The sequence below is a fragment of the Electrophorus electricus genome, chromosome 26, assembly GCF_041902795.1.
Source record: "Electrophorus electricus isolate QZ-2024a chromosome 26, ASM4190279v1, whole genome shotgun sequence".
NCBI lineage: Eukaryota > Metazoa > Chordata > Actinopteri > Gymnotiformes > Gymnotidae > Electrophorus > Electrophorus electricus.
In genome coordinates this window covers 12647667-12667896 of record NC_137522.1, presented here as the reverse complement: position 1 = coordinate 12667896, position 20230 = coordinate 12647667, and the positions used below count along the sequence as shown (strand labels likewise).

General features: G+C 44.4%; 2 protein-coding genes across 15 annotated transcripts in view; one reads left to right on the top strand and one right to left on the bottom strand.

Moving 5' to 3' along the window:
- The first annotated feature begins 1474 nt into the window (after positions 1-1474).
- On the top strand, positions 1475-20224 carry kiaa1614 (KIAA1614 ortholog). Of its 7 annotated transcripts, none has more exons than XR_004775654.2 (11): positions 1475-1861; positions 3358-4344; positions 5397-5457; positions 6423-6563; positions 8089-9278; positions 9967-10093; positions 10716-10953; positions 11469-11593; positions 13377-13549; positions 13861-14142; positions 14303-15062. XR_004775654.2 is itself a non-coding variant. In XM_081708086.1 (11 exons), exons 2-10 carry the CDS (start codon positions 3393-3395, stop codon positions 14058-14060), a joined length of 3207 nt encoding a protein of 1068 aa, XP_081564212.1. In that variant the 5' UTR covers positions 1475-1861; positions 3358-3392; the 3' UTR covers positions 14061-14090; positions 14303-15062. The 7 variants fall into 7 exon arrangements, 6 of the variants coding, with proteins under 6 accessions (XP_081564212.1, XP_035379063.1, XP_035379064.1 ...); XM_081708086.1 differs by having other exon boundaries at positions 13861-14090; XM_035523170.2 differs by adding an exon at positions 3062-3158 and having other exon boundaries at positions 13861-15062.
- stx6 (syntaxin 6) overlaps positions 9284-20230 on the bottom strand; it is a 31817-nt gene continuing 20870 nt past the window's right edge. For 4 of the 8 annotated variants that reach the window (XM_081708097.1, XM_081708096.1, XM_081708101.1 and 1 more), the window contains 3 exons: positions 19538-19679; positions 11439-13599; positions 9284-10990 (listed from right to left, as the gene is read on the bottom strand). In XM_081708097.1, coding sequence (XP_081564223.1) covers positions 19603-19679 — 77 coding nt within the window. In that variant the 3' untranslated portion in view covers positions 9284-10990; positions 11439-13599; positions 19538-19602. Of the gene's footprint in view, positions 10991-11438; positions 13600-16481; positions 19680-19941; positions 20024-20230 lie in introns of those variants that run through there. The other 4 variants (XM_081708094.1, XM_081708100.1, XM_081708098.1 and 1 more) reach the window with 4 other exon arrangements.

Sequence of the window (20230 nt, the reverse complement as noted above, 5' to 3'; positions counted from 1 at the left end):
GAATGGTGTTTATAAGGTGGACCTATTCCAGTTATTCAATGAGCAAATAAATCGATAAAACGATATTTTCGATATGACTTTCGCCCATGAGAAATGAATGCAGTCATTTCTAAAATACGTTAACCGAATATGGCTTTTAAAACATAGTTAACTTTACGGTAACGTGATGCAACATTTGCCAAAGTTATCATTTCTGACATTATTTTGCATATCTAGGACGCGCCCGACTCCACTTTGTTTTGGATCCGATTCCTAGAAGGGTGAGTTGGCGCAACTCCTTTAAATGCTTATAGAATGAACTCAGTTTTGCAGCTTCAGAAAATCGACTCCATATTGAAGTAATGATGCTAATGCTCGACAACAGTGGAAATAATGTTGTCTTAACCTGGATTTTTAAAATAGATTAATAGTCTCAGTACTTTGTTTTCAATGTAAGAGTTAGTATGAGAAACCAAAGATATGAGAACTGAATGTGCCGTTCGAGGTCTAAAAAAAAAAAAAAAAAAAAGACTGTGTGTGTGTGTGTGTGTTATATATATATATATATATATATATATATATATATATATATATATATATATATATATATATATATATATATATATATATATAAATAAACAAACAAATAAATAAATAAAATTTATTTGTGTTTTTTCCCATTTTATTCATGAAATCATGTATTTAGTATGATCTGATTTAGTTTTTGCAGCGGTGGGTCTTTGAAAGCATTTCATCGCTTACATTTAGCCGTTTAGCATTTAAGTAGAGTGAAACTTCATAGTAAAGGGCTATTTCACAATTTGTGGCCCACACAGGCAACAGTTTGGTTAAATGTCCATTTCAGAGCAAAGTGAAGAGAACTGGGCTTTATGAGTGGGCAGGTGACACATTAACTGGAGCAAAGTTGATGGAATGTTGAGTCAGTTTCAGAATCAAGGGGAGAGAACAAACAAGATTTTTCACAAGGCCTCTTGGTACAGCCTCAGGTTTCAAGCAAGCGCGTCTCAGTTTTTGCATCCTTGGAACCAACTACATATAAAGTTCAGGACACAACCCAGTGTTTTCTCTTATATTTGGCCTTTACTTTTGTGTAAACCTCAGATCAGAAATCCATACACATTTCACTCCAATTATAAACCAAAAACGATTTTCACTTATTTCCTTTGTCAGAACCAACCAAAACATTAAACTGGTTTGTAGGGAGGTTTTTATATTACAATTTTGGCTATTGCCAGATATACAAGTTGTGCAAAGTGAGTCCAGTCTGAAATTCATAATTGACAAAGGAAATTCCTTGGCAGCTGCAACATGTGCCTGGAGATTCTACACTTCCTTTCCTCAGCGTTTTTAGATTCTTTCCTTCTTTTTTCCCCCCCCTCACAAGGGTAAGATTACACTCCGCCCACAAGGAAGCTCCACCAATGGACTTGCATTTTTCTTCTCGTGGAGCCCTTCTTGCAGCCTATGCCTTTCAGAGCTGTTCATAACTGTCGCCTGAGCAACACGAGAATCCTCACACATGTGGATCTTTTACAGCCAGTTCCTGCCAAGCATACTGTGTTTTGGGACTAGGCCGACGTGGGGTAGACAAAGCTGGAAGCGAGCAGACGGTTGTGCAAGGGGACTGACTCATGTTCTTAAGAAGTGGGAATGTTCAGGGTAAACCCTCTGCTCTCACTTAAGCTGCCTACCAAACAGCTGGAGCAGGGCAGAGGAGGAGCAACGGAAAGAAAGAAACTTTGGAGAAAAGAAATGGTGAAGACTGGCGCTTTATCAATAAATCAGATTTTTGAAGTAAACTTATAATGGACTTTCAGGTGGAGGTCAAGATGAAGATGGACTTTATAACAGGAAGAACGAGGTAAGATGCTGAAATCTGACATTCATTGTACCTTATTTGGATATTTGTTTCACTTTCCCATCAATCACATGAGATTCAGCATAGGTACCGTACGCATATCCCAGAATTTGACACTATAAGGTTTATGCTAAAATTTACAAGTTTGTTTATTTCTTACTGAATTTGGATGGTGAAATTGAAAGTAAAATCAAGTGAAGCCATTTTAGTGAGTGGGGTTCAAACACATCAGTAATACATCAGATTTCTTAAGTGACTGACCTTAAGACACACATCCCACCACATGGAGAGTTTTTCTTGCCTGGCCCTCTGGCATAAGGGGTCAGCACCCTGAGCTTTGCAACTGAAATTACAGAACGGTCAAGTGCAGGTGAGAAATTTCAAACCTAGGCAGACCATATCCCTCTGACATTTAAAGGATTACTGTGTTAGTAAAGATGCAATATATCAGTCCATACTTAACAATATTGTGATACTTAAAGGGTGCCTGGTTGACGGAAAAAGGTCAAACGTTCCCAGTGTAGACGTCCTGCGTGCAAATTCAGCCTACATGTTCATTTTAAATGTGTCAGTAGGTCCAGAGTTGAGAGTTCTTGACAAAGGTGGTTCTTGCATTTGTACATTTGAGACACATTGGTTTTCTCATTAATATAAGGCTGTCTTACCACTACATGAGTGTGCTCTGGTCATGAAGAGACAGATGATTTCTGTTTAAAAATATGGAGAGGGGTTTACCATTACAGTGAAGCTCTGACATGTTTTTTTGTGTGTATTCACACAGAATGATTCATCTTGAATTCGGTAGAGTGATTTTTGATGACTCGGAACACAGCAGCAGGGCATGTCTTGATGTGAGCTAGTGAATGGCCCCCAGACAGCAGTAGATAGGACTGCTAATTAGGAGGAAACGATATCAAATTAGTTTCGAGAGAGCTCAGCCCTGTGCAGACTCCTGAATGGCTTCACTACTTCACTGATTTTGAATTATAATGTAAATCTTTGAGAGAAAATGAAGGCCAACATTTTCTTTTTGTTAATCATGCCTGCAATACACATGAGGCTAAACAGTTTTCACCCTGAAAATTGTCTTATTGATCAACTGAACTGCAAAAGATCTTTAATGCCAGTTAAGGCTTTTAGCTGTAATGAAGGCAAGGCACAATGCAAGGCTGCTTACCGGCCTATTTTTGTCAACCTTCTCAGGCCCTTTCTGTCAGCAATGTGTCCGCCAGGATTTAAAAGGCTTAAAGCAATCCCAGGAGCACTCTGCTCTGGAACGTCTGAGAAACATGGCCTCAGGGTACGCCACACTTCCATAGTGAGCACACCCAAAACTTAATTATCATTGGTCTAAAAGCTATTTATTATTATTATTGTCATAATTTGTCAAGAATGTGTTAACAAATGCAGGAAAAACAACTGCCCAGTTGATTCCTGAGCTCACCTTTATAGTAGCAGTATTATTTGTTTATCTGCTTAACTATATATTCTCTCTATAGGCTCTATAATAGTCATCAGGCCCTCTAAATGGACCATGGAGGAAGTGGGTGTGGCTAAAGAAAGCAATGTGGTGAAACCTGCCTCCCGGCACCCCCTCTCCTCGTCAGGGAACCGAACCGAGAACCAAGAGCGCACAGAAGCGTATCCATCCAGCAGCAGCTGGGAGCAGACTTCCCCTGGCTCGTCCTCCCTGTGCCCTGATTTCTGGCTGTGTGCCCCTGCCTCACAGGCCTCTGCAGTATCGGCCCTGCAGTCCAAGGTGAAGGCCCTCCTGGAGCGCGATGCTGACCAGAAGCGCTCTTGTAAGAACCTTCACCAGAAGGACATACATGGGTTCCACACACTGGCACAGGCTCGAACAGGCACATGGAGCCCCGGCAGCAGTGATGAAGAGATAGAACCTCACTCCACGGTCTTTACCTTCACGTCTGCTGAAGGAGAGCATTGTGAGATGCTTCCAGATGAAGGTGAGCTCCATGGTGACACTTCAGTGACGCTGCTGGACCTTTCACGAGCACTTGGAGAAGATCTGGAGAACATCGAGGCTGATGACATATGCAACACCAAATTGGAGGTCTCCTCCGGCTGCGAGAAACCATGGGTTCAGCCCAAAGATTCTTGGAGCATGGCAAGGCCGAAGGCCCAGCTTCTGAATAGAAACATCTCTCAAGGGGGGGAGGGGCCTATGAGCAGGCTAATGCCCAGTGAGTGCGAGGAGCTACAGAGATCTGACAGTCTGGGTAGCCATCCCCAGAGCCATATGTCCACTGAGAGCAGCCCAGGGAGGGCTGCTGAGAGCAGACTCGGGCGAGCCGAGAGTGTGGAGAGCAGCAGCAGCAGCAGCGGCGGCTCCCTCTCGCTGGCCGAGAGGGTGGAGATGAACCGCAGAGTCCTCAGACAGATGCTTCAGAAAGCTCACAGCAAAGGCACAGAGGGACACCAGGGCCCTCTTTCAAACCAAAGGCTGCACAACACGTATAATAAAGGTACAGCTAACGCTCCGCTGGAAAGATATGAGAAAGATGTCTTAAGACATGTAAACATCTCTACAGTAGCCACTAAACGTAATCATTCCCTTCAGGCATATTGTCTTCCCTAACACTTGGCATGTAGGGTTACCTGCTCTATTTTCTTGATATCTTGTCTCATTTCAATTAGCCCCTCCTGTGATATTAGAGATTTGCCTTGTATTTTGAGAGGCATGTTTTGCTAAATCTCTGTGGTAATCTCCTTTATCCACCGTGATGTCAAGTATGACATTCTGGACTTATCTGATCTTAAATGGTAAATGCAGAAAGGTACGGGCCGCGTTTTCGTTTTCATTTCTCTTGAGGTGACACTGTGTTATTCTAATGTTTTTTTGTTTTTTTTTAATGTTCACATTATATGAAGCTTAAACTGGAGTCACTAAAGGAGGTACTTGGCAACTAAGATAACTAATATCTGGAGGCTGAGGCTGAGAATGAGACAGATTAGACAGATCTGAGATGAGACCGATGGAGACCTACTCAGGGGCCAAGCAGGCAGCAGCAGATGTTTTTCCTCCTTTCCTTAGAATGACAGATATATGTGCGGATGGGATAACTCTCTTAAACATTTGACAATGAGCCATTCTGTAGCTACAAGGGTTATTCAGCTCCCATAAAAACAGCAGAGGATCATTTATACACCTGTGTGTACCCATTAGAATATGTACATGTTACAGAAACTCATTAGAATGCCAACAAAGTCATGTTCTGGAGACTTTACTTGAGTCATTGGTCACTGTCAGGGCCATATAGTAGCAGAGCAGCGCTGGCGTTGCTTCAGCAAATTAAGGATACATTAAGAAGATTCAGTGTACGCAGGGTGGAAAAAACAACTACTGGTCAGTGTCTGTCATAGAAGGTTTCCATCTTATCAACCAAATTGGACTGGAATAATTTCCAACCCTGGTAGCATGGATATTTTAGAAATGCAAAACCAGGAAAATGATGTATTACACTGTTTCGACGTGTACTGAAGCAGACAGCGTGCATGATTTCACGTGTCCCCACAGGTGGGTTGAATGACACTGACTATGATTCTGGGATCCCTCTACATGATTGGAAACATCAGAGGTACTGATACTACACCCTGCGTACTCTAGCACCATTACACAACAACTCTCACTTAAAATCGGAATAATTGACATTGCATTTATTTTGATCTGGTAAAAACATGCCTAAATGTAAAGGTGAAAGATCACTTATCCATATTTGGCCAGAATGTTTAAATTGGTGCAGGCCTAACACGGGGATCCCAGAGAGAGGACAGAACAGTGAGTCCTAAACCTCTCAGTGCGGAGGGAACGCATTATGTGGGGGTGTAAACAGGGTTCGTGGGTTGGCAGAGGGAAACAGCAGATGCAAGAGCATGTAGAGCACCTAGAGGCTGATGCACCATTAATGATTAATAACTGAGACACACCAGACTGTTGTTTCAATTATTATAATTGAGTCTAATTCACTTTGATTGTATTGAATAGACATAATATTAAAAACAGGCTAAAATCGTAACAATAAAAATAGAGATATATCAGACACATTCATATTAGAAATGTTGTTTTTCTTTTAAATTATTTAAAAACTTATCCTGAGAGAAATTATTGTAAATAAAGATTATTCAAGTTTCATATCAGTCATAAAGGTACAAAGACAATCTCAGAGTAGGATCTAACTTGCATTTGAATTTACCTTTGTTTGGCTGACTATATTAGAACAGAACATGTCTCTAATGTAATCAAAAGCATTTTGCTCTATATCATAATCCAATTTACACATATAATCAGATGCCTCTCTCTTCCTCATTAACACTCACACAAACACTCAGTCACTCTCTCACACACACACACACAAACAGCACCGTCAGCCTAATTAGTGATGATGACTTGCTCCACTTAATCTTCCACTGTTTGAGCATGCATTGTGTGCTGGAGCTGATGTCTTTCTTTCTCTCTCTCTCTCTCTCTCTTTCTGTGTGTGTGTGTGTGTGTGTGTGTGTGTGTGTGTGTGTGTGTGTGCGCGTGTGTGTGTGTGAACCACAGGGCCTTTCCTTCAGCTACTGTGCTGCCGCTGAGTCCTCACCATCAGCAGTCGAAGCGTCTGCCAGAGCACGCTCGCATGAAGGGCCGCTCGCACCCTCTCAAAGCCGACCACACCATCCTACCCGTGCGGAGAGACACCCCGTGAGCCAAATTTCTCTCTCTCATCTCTCTCGCTCTCGCTTTCTCTCTCTGTCTCCAGCACGTTAGGATATGGAAGGGTGGGGGCTGGTGTTGTTGACTGAAGGGGCTTATCTTAAGCAGGCAGAGAACCCACTCCACAGGCCCTGCAGACAGCCCCCAACAAGGCCACGCTTTGTTGTGGCTCTTTGGAGCCCACGCTGTGCCTGCTTTGGGTCTGGTTGGTGAGTGTGGACTGCTGGGGGGTGCAGTGGCTCATGATGGGGGTGGCAGAGTGCACTTGTGTTCCCTCGTCAGCAGTTGCCCTCTGTCTCACGCAGGCCTGTGTGTGTCAGGCTGGTTTTACAACACTCCATCAGATCTGCTGAACACAGTGTTTTACTAAAGAATTGTTATATTCATTTTTTTTAATACACTTACTGCAGCAAATAGTCTAGCATGTTGGTTATGATGTCGCTAGCTCAACAGCAGATGGCCCAGTATTAGTGGATGTGCATAGACACTGCTTCATATCTTCACTGCTTTATCCGATCTTTTCCTTAGATCCACATTCATGTCTGTTTGACAGTACAGTTATATAAGCCAGTATAAATTACACAATCACAATTACAATTGCCATCTCTACATAGTAGTTGCTCACCCGAGGTTATAGTTACAACCACCGCATTTTCTCTCTCTCTCACTCTCTCTTTCACACTCTCATACACACACACACACATTGTGCTGTATCTATTCTGTATCTATAAAGGTTTATATATATATATATAAACCGTTATAGATACAGAATCCACAACAGATCAGAGTGAAACCCTAACAGAATTGTTTAACCAGTGTCTTTTCAGTTTCACCTCTTTCTTATGTTTAGGTGGACCACCTTTAAGACTGTAAATATAAAATGTAATATTATTGAACTTATTTTACTTATATTTATATTATTACTTATATTATTACATTGTATGAAGTATACTTATGCTAAGTGTGGTTTGGCACTTTGCCCTACAGTACTCCACACGGGGGTCAGGACCTTTCTGACCTTAACCTGTTCATGCTCTTGGTTCAGTTGTTCATTGGTGCATGTATTCATTAGTCTCAGGTTAGTCTCAGAGCTTCTGCACAGCATGTAGTACTCAGTAGATTCTAAATATGTAACTGCAGTTAGTTCTGTAATTGCTGCATGTACAATTCCAGATCCTCAGAATTGGGCAGCTGCCTGAATGGAAAAACCTTTCATGCGACAGTGTGCTGGAGTGTGAAGTCCAGCTGCACTGAGCGTGTGCTCTCTGCCTCTTATGGGTAAGAGGTATGTGGGGAATGCTGTGGCCTTACAGAGAGCAGTGGGAACGCTGGGAGGAATTCCACAGGCTTCCAGCTTAGAATCGGTGTCTATGGGCTGGAAGGCAGATCCTTGACCCCTTTGGCATGTGCATGTTTTTCTGCTTGTGTGTTTTGTCTGTGCGCCTTCCACGTGTAAGGAATGCAGGTTCCTAATGGCGTGTGTGTGTGTGTGTGTGTGTGTGTGTCTGTGCAGGGGGTTGCTGCCCCAGAGCGGGGCTTCCAAAGTGGGGAGGGCCGGTGTGGTGGCAGGGGCAGGCTCAGGTAACCTCAGTGACTCCTCCAGCAGCGACTCCACGTGCAGCGGCCGTCGCAGGCCTGGACACTCGCCTACACGTGTGCGCTTCCAGGACGAGTCGGAGAAAGACGCTGAGGTGCGCTACCAGGACCGCGTACGTCAGCGTCGGTGGGCTGCAGAGAGGGCGCAGGGCCCGCTGGGATCCAAACCCAGCCTGGCCGCCTACATCGACAGCCGGACCGGGGAGGCGGAGCCTACTGCTGAACACAAAAGTGGGAGGAGCCAGGAGGTTTCACGCAACGGTAACAGCCATTATGGAGCCCTGCTATGCAGCCACGTGGGCCAGCAGTGCGAGGCCTGTGGCAGCGTGCTGGATAAAGCAAGTCCTCTGCTTCCAAATTCCATTACTTTCCCTCTGGAATCAGCTAACGAGGAGGCGGAGGAAAAGCTGGTGCCATGCTGGCTGGCTGCGACCCTGCCCAGCCACCCGGTACGAATAGAACGGATCAGAGAGACGTACGTTGGCCCGTCAGACAGCCTTATCATGGACAGCGATGGTACGCGCTGCCGAACTGCAGTTACAAGAGACACTGCTGCCAGTACGAGGACGCTAGAGAGGTCGAAAAGAAGAGGCATGGAGGAGGAGAGCAGCCCCGAGACCATCAGCACCTCCCGTGACGGGCCTGGAGGTCTGGAGGCGCCGTGCAGCGGCAGCCCCGGCCAGCTAGAGACGGGTCTGCTCAACGGTACTGCCGCCCTGCCGCCCAACCCCTATGCCCCGGAGCCAGCAGGCAAGTCTCCGCTCGTTTCAAAAGCCCGTCTGGTTTCCACGATGCCCCCTGGAGGGGATCCGCTCCCCCAGCCAGTGCCCCCTCCTCTGCAGTCCAGGAAGTCTGCTCTGAAGCCTGCCACAGTGGACCGCTCCAGGGGCCACCGAGGGACCGGTCTCAGGCTTTCCCCACCCCACCGCCCTGCGCACCGAGAGCCTCCAGAAGCAGCGGGCGATGAAGGGTTCAGTCCTCAAGAGAGTCTGAGGGAAGGCAGCCAAGTGCTGATTAACCATTGCCCCACACAGAAGGGTTTTGCAGCGAGCAGCCAGTCTGGAGACACAGCTGTGCGTCCAGGTCGACCTGGGCCCAAACCTGCAGGTCAGTCTCAGTGAAGTGAAACTTTTAATGTAAATCAAATTTCTTGAAAATACAAGTTGCCCTGCAAAATACATTTGACTTGTTGAGAAGCTTAGGAATGAAGGAAGCATTTTCTGCCTTAAATTTACAGAATGCAGGAACCAAATTGTTCAGTTGAAATGTAGAAGTTACAATGTCAAAGAAAGTGCGTGGATCATATTACAGATATCCTCCTATTCATGCATCATTTATGGAGAAATGTGTGTGTGTGTGTGTGTGATATATATATATATATATATATATATATATATATATATATATATATATATATATATATATATATATATATATATATAACACAAAACATGTCACAAAAATGTACAATACAACTTTAATAAAGAACTCAGTTAAAGGACAGGTAAGATGGCTTATCTAGGAGTGTGTGTGTGTAAGAAGGCAGATATGGTGCATGTCTGTTTGCAGAACACTCCAAACTCAGCAGCTGTCAGCAGCTAATCCCACAGAGGCCTGGTCTACGCCCACTCAGTGAGGCTCTCAGCATGGCATTCATTCAGACCTGATCTCTCTCTCTCTCAGACTGAGCTTGCGTACACTTTGCTGTTTAATCAGAGAAGTCTTCTGCTGTGTGGCACTGATTTTAATGCATTAAATGAGGTATGTCATGCATGTCTTCTAAACTCTTCCAAAGGTTTGGAACAGGATCAAATCACAAGAGCCAGCCCTACTGAAACTGTCCATGGACACTTGACTGAAGGGGCGGTTCAAGGACCAATCAGACCAGAGCATGAAAAGGAAGACAGTCCAAGCCCCTCAGCGTGAGTCAGGGAGGGAAGGGGGGAGTGTCTTCTCCCACAAACGCAAGTTTTCTTTTTTCTAAAGCCCATGTTTTGCACATAATCCTTCTATTTTTTGGTTTGGAGCTGTAAAGGGACTTGGAGCTGTGAAGTCCTTTGCTGGGCTGCTGAAGCCAGCCACAGCCTGTTTTCATTTCTGGGGCACAATCCAATGTGCTGTGCTGTGCTGTGCTGTGCTGTGCTGTGCTGTGGCAGTTCTGGCAAAAAGTAGGTCAGAAAAGTGGTCAAAAGTAGTGCTCCATCAAATTCTCTTAAGAGTCAGTCCATCACAGCACTGCCCCCTTCTGATAAGACAGCATCACATACAAAACCAAAATGGAGTAATTTGGAGCTGAGCCAAAGTAGGGTTATACTAAATATTACGGTGTTACTATGGTTACAATGATGACTGAACATAATGTAAAATTAAGAATAAAAATAGGCTTGATAAACTTGACCAGCAATAAGATGAATAATCTTGTGCATGGATGAAATTTGCTCTGATAATGGGGGAAAAAGGGGGCTTACTGCTTATTTTCAAAGTCCTTCAGTCAGACTGCAAGTGTCATCTTTCTCTGGGCGTGTTCTCGCGCTGTGCTTGCAGGGATGGAGTCTCCGACGAAGGACAGAGGGACGTCAGGCCTCGGCTGTCCCTGCGACGCTTCTTCTCGGCCATAGGCCTGAGACCTGGTGCTGGCCCGCTCCGTAGGGGGCGCTCCAGCAGCGCGGAGCAGCTTGGTCCACCACCCGAGACCCCCGCGGCCTCTCCCGTGCGGCCCCGCACGGCGCAGGCCGAGCCCGGCCTGCTGCGGAAAACCCCTTCACTGCAGTCCCTGCGTCTGGTGCGTCCTCGTCTGCCCCCATGCAAGTCCAGGCACTCTGTGTTAAACAGCACAGAAATACGAGCAGCATGCAAAGAAATTACTGCAAGAAACTGAATAGCAAAATGTATAGCAAAAAAACCTTATTACACTGTAATATACTAGTGTTGATAACAGTGCATTGATATTTTGTTAAATAAAGACAACATATTACAGACCTTTTATAGTGTAGTTAATGTTATCATTACAGTGTAATAGTAGTGGTTTAATGTAAAGTTTTACCGAAGATTTGTAAGAATTGTATTATTTATACATGTTATTTTGAGTATTATTACATTTGCATATTATGGCAATTACCATCATGTTAATATTGCATCTTATAATAAAATAATTAATTTAAAAGCCCATTTGGGCATGGCAATGATATGGAGTCTGAGTTTTAGTATTTTGTACTATGGAGTTAGTGTTAAAAAAAAAAAGCCAGTTATGTTTATGTGCTTACTCACAAATGTAATTGTTCCATTTGTGAACACCAGGGGTCTCCCTTTCTCCAGTTGAAGAAATTCTCTTCAGTGCAGAATCTCCAGTCTCCCAAGAGGAAGCTGGACCGCTCTAGTGCGTACACACCAGGGGAAGAGCCTCGTAGTCCCGCTCCTTCTAGGTAAACACACCCTAAGAGAGTGTTTTGTACATACAGTACAGGCCCATCTGGCTCAGGCTATTTGAAATTTCATTACTTCAACTACCACGTTATGACACATTCAGATTCAGTCCTTGTCTACGATGCACTCTATGTATATCACCATGTTGCAATGTTATAAAGTGTGAAATGGTGTGTGCGTGTGTGTGTGTGTGTGTGTGTGTGTGTGTGTGTGTGTGTGTGTGTGTGTGTCTGTGTGTGTGTGTTCCAGCTAAGCATAAGCAGCTGGTTTGTTGGGCAAGAGGTGGCATACTTTCCTTTGACTGGGTCAGCAAGTATGTCTAGATGAGACAGAGAGAATAAAAATAGAAGTGTGTAGGGCTGCCAAAGAATGAAATGGAATTGAGCTGATCATCAGGCTCCATGTATCAGCTTCAAGGTCTGTGTGTGTTGTGAAACGGTACACTAGAGAAAATGTGAATGCATTTGTGATGTTCACACTGCTTGAAAATGTTCTCTGCGTGTGTGTTTGTCACTGCTACTGAAGCGTGTGATTGGATAGCTGTGCAAATGCTGAGGGGGTGTGTGACTGTGTGGGTGTGTGTGTGTGGGCGGGTCTGTGACTGTGTGTGGGTGTGTGTGTGTGGGCGGGTGTGTGGGTGTGTGTGTGTGGGCGGGTGTGTGTGGGCGGGTCTGTGACTGTGTGTGGGTGTGTGTGTGTGGGCGGGTGTGTGATTGGGTGTGTGTGTGTGTGGGCGGGTGTGTGGGTGTATGTGTGTGGGCGGGTGTGTGGGTGGGTGTGTGTGTGTGGGCGGGTGTGTGGGTGGGTGTGTGTGTGTGGGCGGGTGTGTGACTGGGTGTGTGTGTGTGGGCGGGTGTGTGGGTGTGTGTGTGTGGGCGGGTGTGTGGGTGTGTGTGTGTGGGCGGGTGTGTGGGTGTGTGTGTGTGGGCGGGTCTGTGGGTGTGTGTGTGTGGGCGGGTCTGTGACTGTGTGGGTGGGTCTGTGACTGTGTGTGGGTGGGTCTGTGACTGTGTTGGTGTGGGCGGGTCTGTGACTGGGTGTGGGTGTGGGCGGGTCTGTGACTGGGTGTGGGAGTGTGTGTGGGCGGGTCTGTGTGTGGGTGTGTGTGGGCGGGTCTGTGACTGGGTGTGGGCGTGTGTGTGGGCGGGTCTGTGACTGGGTGTGGGTATGGGCGGGTCTGTGACTGTGTGGGTGTGGGCGGGTCTGTGACTGTGTGTGGGTGTGGGGGTGTGTGTGTGTGGGCGGGTCTGTGACTGGGTGTGGGCGTGTGTGTGTGGGCAGGTGTGTGTGGGTATGTGTGTGACTGTGTGGGCGTGTGTGTGAGCGGGTCTGTTGGTGTGTGTGTGAGCAGGTCTGTGACTGTGTGTGGGCGGGAGGGAGAGAGAGAGGGAGGGAGAGAGAGAGAGAGAGAGAGAGAGAGAGAGAGGAATGGAAGGACACCTGAGCAGGTGTTAAGTTGCCCCAGCACTGTTTTTAGACATATTCTTTGGACATACTCTGTTCTCCTATAAGTTAAGATATTGTTCCTGCATGTCTTCTGTGTTTAAACACTGAAAGAAGAAACACATTGATTAGGCTTAAAATACCCTTCTAGAGCACCATCCCCTTTTTTTGGCCATTATAATGTGGTTTATAGAACTTGGTAACAGAGATTTGGTCTTGAAAATATCACTTACATTTATTGCATTTACCTCACTATATGATTTATAGATTATTCAGATGTGATTCTCACACAATCACATCTGAGTTGGTGGTCTAAGTAACGCATGGAGATATGTGCAGGGGACTGCTGCGTTCCCTGAGCGTGGAGGATGTGGGCTGTCCCAGTGCCCTGCGTGCCGTGGGGAGAGTAGCCCAGGTCTTCCCAGATGGCACGCTGCTGCTGGAGCTCTCCCGGCCTCCCACTGGAACCTTCGGCTTCCTCATCTCCCGCGGGAAAGGCAGGCTGGACTCGGGTGAGAAACACGGCCCTCTCAGAACACTGGCAGTGAAGGAGCGTGGATGTCTGTGTTTAAAGCACAGTAAAAAGTGAAAACAAAGTGTCAACACAATATAATGCAATATAATTCAACATTTCTAATTTCTTAATTTATTACAGTCTATAGTACATTTAATTAGGGGTCAATATTCCGTCAAAGCCAGAGCTCCATTTTACATTGATGCGTTCGTCCTAATTATGCCAGTGTTAACCTAAGTATGGCTAAGCCTCAGACTCTGAGTGACAGCAGGAGTCCTCGGACTCTGTGCGCTCCTGTTGGCTGTGTAGGCGTGTACGTGGAGGAGATGGGAGACAGCAGCACACAGAAGCTGTACGCAGGGCTGCTGGGAGTGGGCGATGAGATTGTGGAGGTGAGCGGCCAGAAGGTGGCAGGCCTGAGCCTGGATACGGTGACACGTCTGATGACCCAGAGCGGCACGTCCTCGCTCCGTGTGCTCCGCCAGCGCCCGCCCACCCCCCCCCGCTGAGGGTTACGGCCCGAGCGGCAAAGGCCGGGGGTGAGCGACTCCTTGCCCTGCTGGTCTGGACCTGTTTACGCTGATGTTCAGAGTGGGTTCCCCCTTCTTCCTGCACTGTCAGAAACTTCTCCGTTTCTGTACAAGTCCACGGAACTGACTCCTTCAGTGATTTCCCCACCTGATTTCCCTTTCTGCCTCTTCTGTTGTCCGTTGTAGATTTGCTTTTAGTTTTGTTTTTGTTCTATTCACAGAGCTCCAGCCTGTTCTCTGCTCTGCTCCAGTACCAACACCAACGAGGTGGTCTAGTCTGCCAGCTCTCCGCTTACCTGGATCAAGTGTGTTTGTTGCTTTGCTGGGTTTGTCTTTTTTCATGGGGTCACAGCCTTGGTACCCAATCTCTACAGGACCAGTATGTGCATAAATTTGTAAGTTATGAGTGTAGTAGAGTGCCTCACTCAGGCTAGCTTTAACTCATTGTTCCATGTTGGTGGTAGACTTTGCAACACCCCAGGCAGGATTAGCTCAGTGTGGACCAGGGTGTAGAATCCACCCAGCTGCTACATTTTGGTGCACTTTTTTTTTTTTTTTTTTAACCGTTGTTGATTTCTGCTGTTTTGGTACTAAAAATGAATTTGCTATGATTGTGTGGCTGATTGTGTTGCTTTAGTCAAGTCAAATTTATTTATACAGCACTTTTTACAACAGCTGTTGTCACAAAGCAGCTTTACAAATGTCAAAGTCCAAGCTCCCAGTGAGCAAGACAAGTGTGACAGTGGCGAGGGAAAACTCCCTAGATGAGTCAAAAAGAGAACTGCTATTTATACAGAAACCAATCAGATGGCAGTGGCTTTCGGTTACAAGTCTAATAGAGTGTGATTAAACTTGCTGTCATATTTCTGTCCAGCTAGTGGCCTTTTCACAGGCTTGACTTCTTAACGTGGGGAATCTGGTGTTGGAGACTTGATGAAGCATCCCAGGATGGAGAGGAGTGGGGGAGGACTACACGATCAATACTCCCTCTGCCTCCCCCTACTGAATAGACAATGAGGGAGCCCATTCTGACCCCTTATACAAATCAGTATTGCCCACCAAGGTGTATTCCAGTTGTAAAATGTATAGGTGTAGGTATCAGTATTGCTGTGCCATATTTATTGGTTACAGTGGGATAGAGAGTCATGGATGAGACTTTTTCAGGTTTACTTGATGTATGGTACCATGCGTTTCACAGCGCATCACGGGAGTTTTTATTTCCCCCCCCCCATCATTTTGGTCATAAACCACACAGATGAGATGTCTTGCAGTACTGGAGAACTTCACTCAGTTATATTTGTCAAATCTAGAGAGATGGAGCATCGTAGTTAGGCTTTATGCAGTGTGTGCGCACGCGTGCATGTTCCCAGACCCTGCATTGCAATGCTAATGAGCCAAGCTGTCTGAGGAGTATCCCCTCCACCCCTGCTTTCCCATGGGGCAGTGGGGCTCAGCTGTCCTCTCCACTTACCCCAGGGTAAAGGAGCGGAGGGGAGAACCTGCATTCTGCACCTGCTACCCACCCATAAACACACACCCACACCATAATTAGCAACCCTCAAGCTATGTAAAATGACTTGTTCTCATCCGGTTTCAAATGTTGCCACAATTGTGCCAAATTTCGTGGTTGTCTGACAAAGCTGCTGCTGGATAAATGAGATTTTTTGAAAAAGGCCATTAAAACATAAATCACCTTAGAATCAGTCACAGTCACTTAGTATAAAAAAAATCCCTAAGAATTTAAAATAACACTTTGTAATACTGGCATTAATATAATATTACAATACAGTAATAGCCCTCGACTGACAAACACATTTTGTGAGTTCATAATGGCGGGTCTGATGTGGAGTCTACTGTGCAGGGGCGGTCCAAGTGTAGTGTGACTCATTACTGGGCACTACGCTGCCGGCTGGGGGGCCCTGTACAACGAGCATGGCTCACAGCCCCTACGGCAGCTCGTCACCAGTCTTCCATACGATTCAGTGGCACACTGGAGCAGCTCAAACAGCCAGTCATTGTCTCTTGCAGGAGTCAATGTGCAGCCAAAGCCAAAGCCAGGTTTTACTGAATCACATGACAGTACCACTGTACTGTTTTAGCACTAACCACCTAATGGCCTTTAAAAGGAACCGCACTCAGATTTCATAGTAGTTTGGGCAGTAGCCCTGGGCCAAGCCTACCGGCCTGCATTTATACCGCCTTTTTAAATTTTTCATTTCACCTTTGTGTTCATACCCTGAATGTCAAATAGGTCAGCAGTAACAAACATAGACGGATGTCTGGCATGCCACAGTTCCATTAGGTAACAAGTCCTGGCAAATCTACAACTCCAGAACCAAGCATACCCCCATCTACTGACTACACTCAAAGCAAACACAAAACACACCAACACCAAGGATATTTAGCAGACACCCGCGTTTAATAGATTCAAAGGAACTCCATGTCATAATGGACACACAGGATCATGGAACAGAATTTCACAAAGGCCTTTTGAGGAGGGAAAGAGGGTATTCGTTCTTTCTCTCAAAGGTGAACAAGTACATTAAACCAACACACAGAAATGACAAACTGTAAGGAATCACCAAAGCCCATTTGTTACCAGTTTCTGTCTGCTCAGTCCCAGGCTCCTCCCCCTCACCAGGGACTCAACTGTGCAATTAAGACTGTTTTACTTCAGAGCTGTTCTGTATATTATAATATTGCACGACAAAATGATACTCGGGCTTCACACTAAACCTTCTGCAGTAAAAAGTAGGATAAACAATTTTGTTTGGGACCACACAACCAAATGTGTTGTACTCCTAATACTCTCTAAAACATTGTGGTCCTGTCCCTAGATCATGGTCAAATAATACAACTGCATAATAATAATAATAATAATAATAATTATTATTATTATTATTATTAACAGTTTGAAAACACACAAGGAAGAACATGATAAAAGTATTGTGCTACTGTTTAAGGCTTGACAAAATAAATATGAAAGGGCATTTCTCATACCTTTGTGGTTATTTAAGAATACTGCATCTAACAAATACTAGCAGAACTAAATGCACCTCCATAACAGAGATGTCACATCCCATAAGATTACTGAATCTGTGTAACATTCAGTGAATGCTCCTATAAAACGTCTGCTTCAGGTTTTCAAGGCTTTCAAGTCAAAATCAGACTGAATTTGCACTTACTATATGTCATGCTAAGGCACTATCTAGTTTTCTATCCTTCACAGCAGTTTTTCATACTTTAATATACTGTCCAATAAACCAGAATCCTTCTAATAAATAAAATTTAAAGTTGTTAATAATCTGCTCAGGCCATCGGAGACTATTCACATGTCATCTTAAAGGAGTTGCAAGCAGCATTTCCCCATTTTTACATGACTGTCAAAATACCACAGCATTTGATTGGCTTGCGGCCAATCAAATGGCTAGTCGCAGGAAACGGGAAAACACCTTCAAACTTTGAGGAAACGCTGGGTACTGAAAGACCACAAATTCACAAATAAAGCCTAAAGCAGCATCTTATCCAGTTCTTTTGGATACACCTCAAATTCAGACTTATTGTTTGTAATAAGACCTTCTACTTACTGCTCCTTGAAAGCAATATCCATAGGTTTTCTACCAAAAAAAAAAAAAAAGGAAACACTAAGACAAATTACTTTTAATTAATATTACAACATGACAGTTTGTTGTGTGGCAGGCAGGGCTCTGGACAAGATGTCAGTTCACGACTCAAGTGAAGAGTATGGCTTGCTTAATTCTAGCTCTGAAATTCTAACTTCAGAAAAACTATGAAGAAATATGTTAATGGTTCCTCCCAGCATTTTACTCTGAATCCAGCTGGTAGTGCAAGTACCTGAGGTTATGATTTTGCTGATCTTGAGTTGGATTTTGTACACAAATGGGCTTTTATTTTTATGGCTGAAGTAGTTAGAAAGTGCATTTTTGCACCAAACCTCATCTAAAAAATAATAAATAAATCTGCGTAGGAAGTGGGGTGAAACAGATTGAGAAGGAGCTTTTGTTGACAACCGCTGCAGTATTGCGCAAGACACCTGTATGCACAACAAGCCCTAAAAAACAAAAACCCAACAACAAAAAATAAACCTTGAAATCAAGGGGACGACTTCTTAGTGGTAAACTTTGTTTGCAACAAACATGAAACATGATGATTTCATGAGGGACAATCCCTCCAGTGCTAAAAGAAAAACAATTTCAATATTCTGTTCAGACTACAAAAGAATAACTCCTACACTGATCTAAAATGCTTAAAGTATTTTCAAGAAGCAATTGCTAGAACCAAGTAGGGAAACTTGGAATTGGACAATTTTACTCCCACGCTGTTCCACTGCTACAACTAAGGTGGTTTTAAACTGAACTTTAGCCCAACCTGCTTCGTAGGAGCACATCTACACCATATACAAGGCTGACTAGTGGGAAAAGCGCTAGTAGTGTATGCGGACAGAAGCCAACACCACAGGGTGGAGATAAACTCCTTGCAGTAGAGGTTCTGGCAAATAAGGTTATGTTTTGGTGCAGTAGGAGGCCCACTTCCCTCTAAGACCCCTTATACAGAATCCTCCGCTAATCTTACAAGTTCATAATGATAACAGACCTAAACTAACATTCTCAAAATAACACCATTAGAAGGATTTCCTTCTGAAGCAGCTCTTAACCTAGCCTGAACTTAATGAGGATTCAGTAGGACCATTTCTCTCCAGAGAAACAGTTAGATCACTAGTGTTTGCCAATGAACATTTCTCTACATAACTGATTATCAGGAACACATCTGAAAATTACATCAGGAGAAGAAAACAAAGAGCATAATATAACAAGTGGTTAACTTAATGTTAGTGCCATTAATGAAATACCCGCTTAGAAGAGAGATTGGATTCCAAATCATGAAACTCCAGTGTTTAGTATGGTTTTAACTTCATTAGTTAGTACTGAGTACCAAGAGTAACCATTAGAACATACTGTTAATAAAAAGAGTAAGTCAACAATAATAGGAATTAAATGATTAAATTATTAGCTCTAGAATGTTTGTGGGAAAAAAAAAACCAAAAAAACAAAAACACTTATTAACTTCAATTTATAACCATCTAACATTAATAACACGAACAATTTTAAAAGGTAAATGCAGCAAAAATGTTTTACCCTGCAGCACGACACTAAATTTCAAAGCCCTAACTCGACTCCCTTTCCTGCTGGAAAAACACACTTACAGAAAAAGTAAGTGATGCAAGCCACCATACTACAAGTCTCTTGGGCTTTGCCAACACACACACGCACACACACACAAACAAGACAGATATTTACAGATAAGCAAGCAGAAGACCCACACCACTGGCATTCTGGGATTGCCTATACAGTTGCAAAAGAAGCGCAGTACTCAGCAGCTGACAGTGTGAGGGAGTAGGGACTGGAGTGGACGGTGGCTTCCTTTCCCCAAAGCACCTTTGTTTTTGTCAGACCTTCTGGGAAAGCGAGGAAAGCTGTAGTGGATGAATACCGAGTGCCATTTACAGCACAATGAGGAGGATGATCACAACAAACAGAATGGCCAGCAAAACACCAATCGCACACCACTGCCGCCGGTCTGTGGAAGTAAAAAATTGAGAAAATTAGATGGAAATGCAGGTGCATGTTGCATTTCTGACTGCTCCTCTAAGACTTGAGATTATGTACTCCATTTTCTGAGTCTTTTAATTATTGTCATAATGACAAACATTGTCATGTTCTCTCGATATCTTTATTTACTTTGGATATTACTAAGCTTTAACAATTTTTTTTCACCATTTCAGACATTGAACCAAGAGCTTCCTCAGAGTCCCTGAGGCCAGACATCCTGTGCTCATCACCTGATGCCTTATAAGGGCTGCAGTCATAACCCCAGGCTTCCCTTCCCCTGCAGTCTGTAACTCCAGGAAACATGGGGTGGATCTGAACAGGACGTGCATTCATGGCTGAATTTCCTCTTAAATATGTTCCATCAGTGCATCCAGTCATATCAGTGCACTAAATCAAAGTGTGTCTAAAGGAGAATCCAGTTTCCTGCTTTTAAGTTTAATGGTGCTCTTTTAATCACTGTAACTACAGGAGGATATGCTAAACAAAGAAACAAAGTGCCTATCCAGAACTTGTGTTACT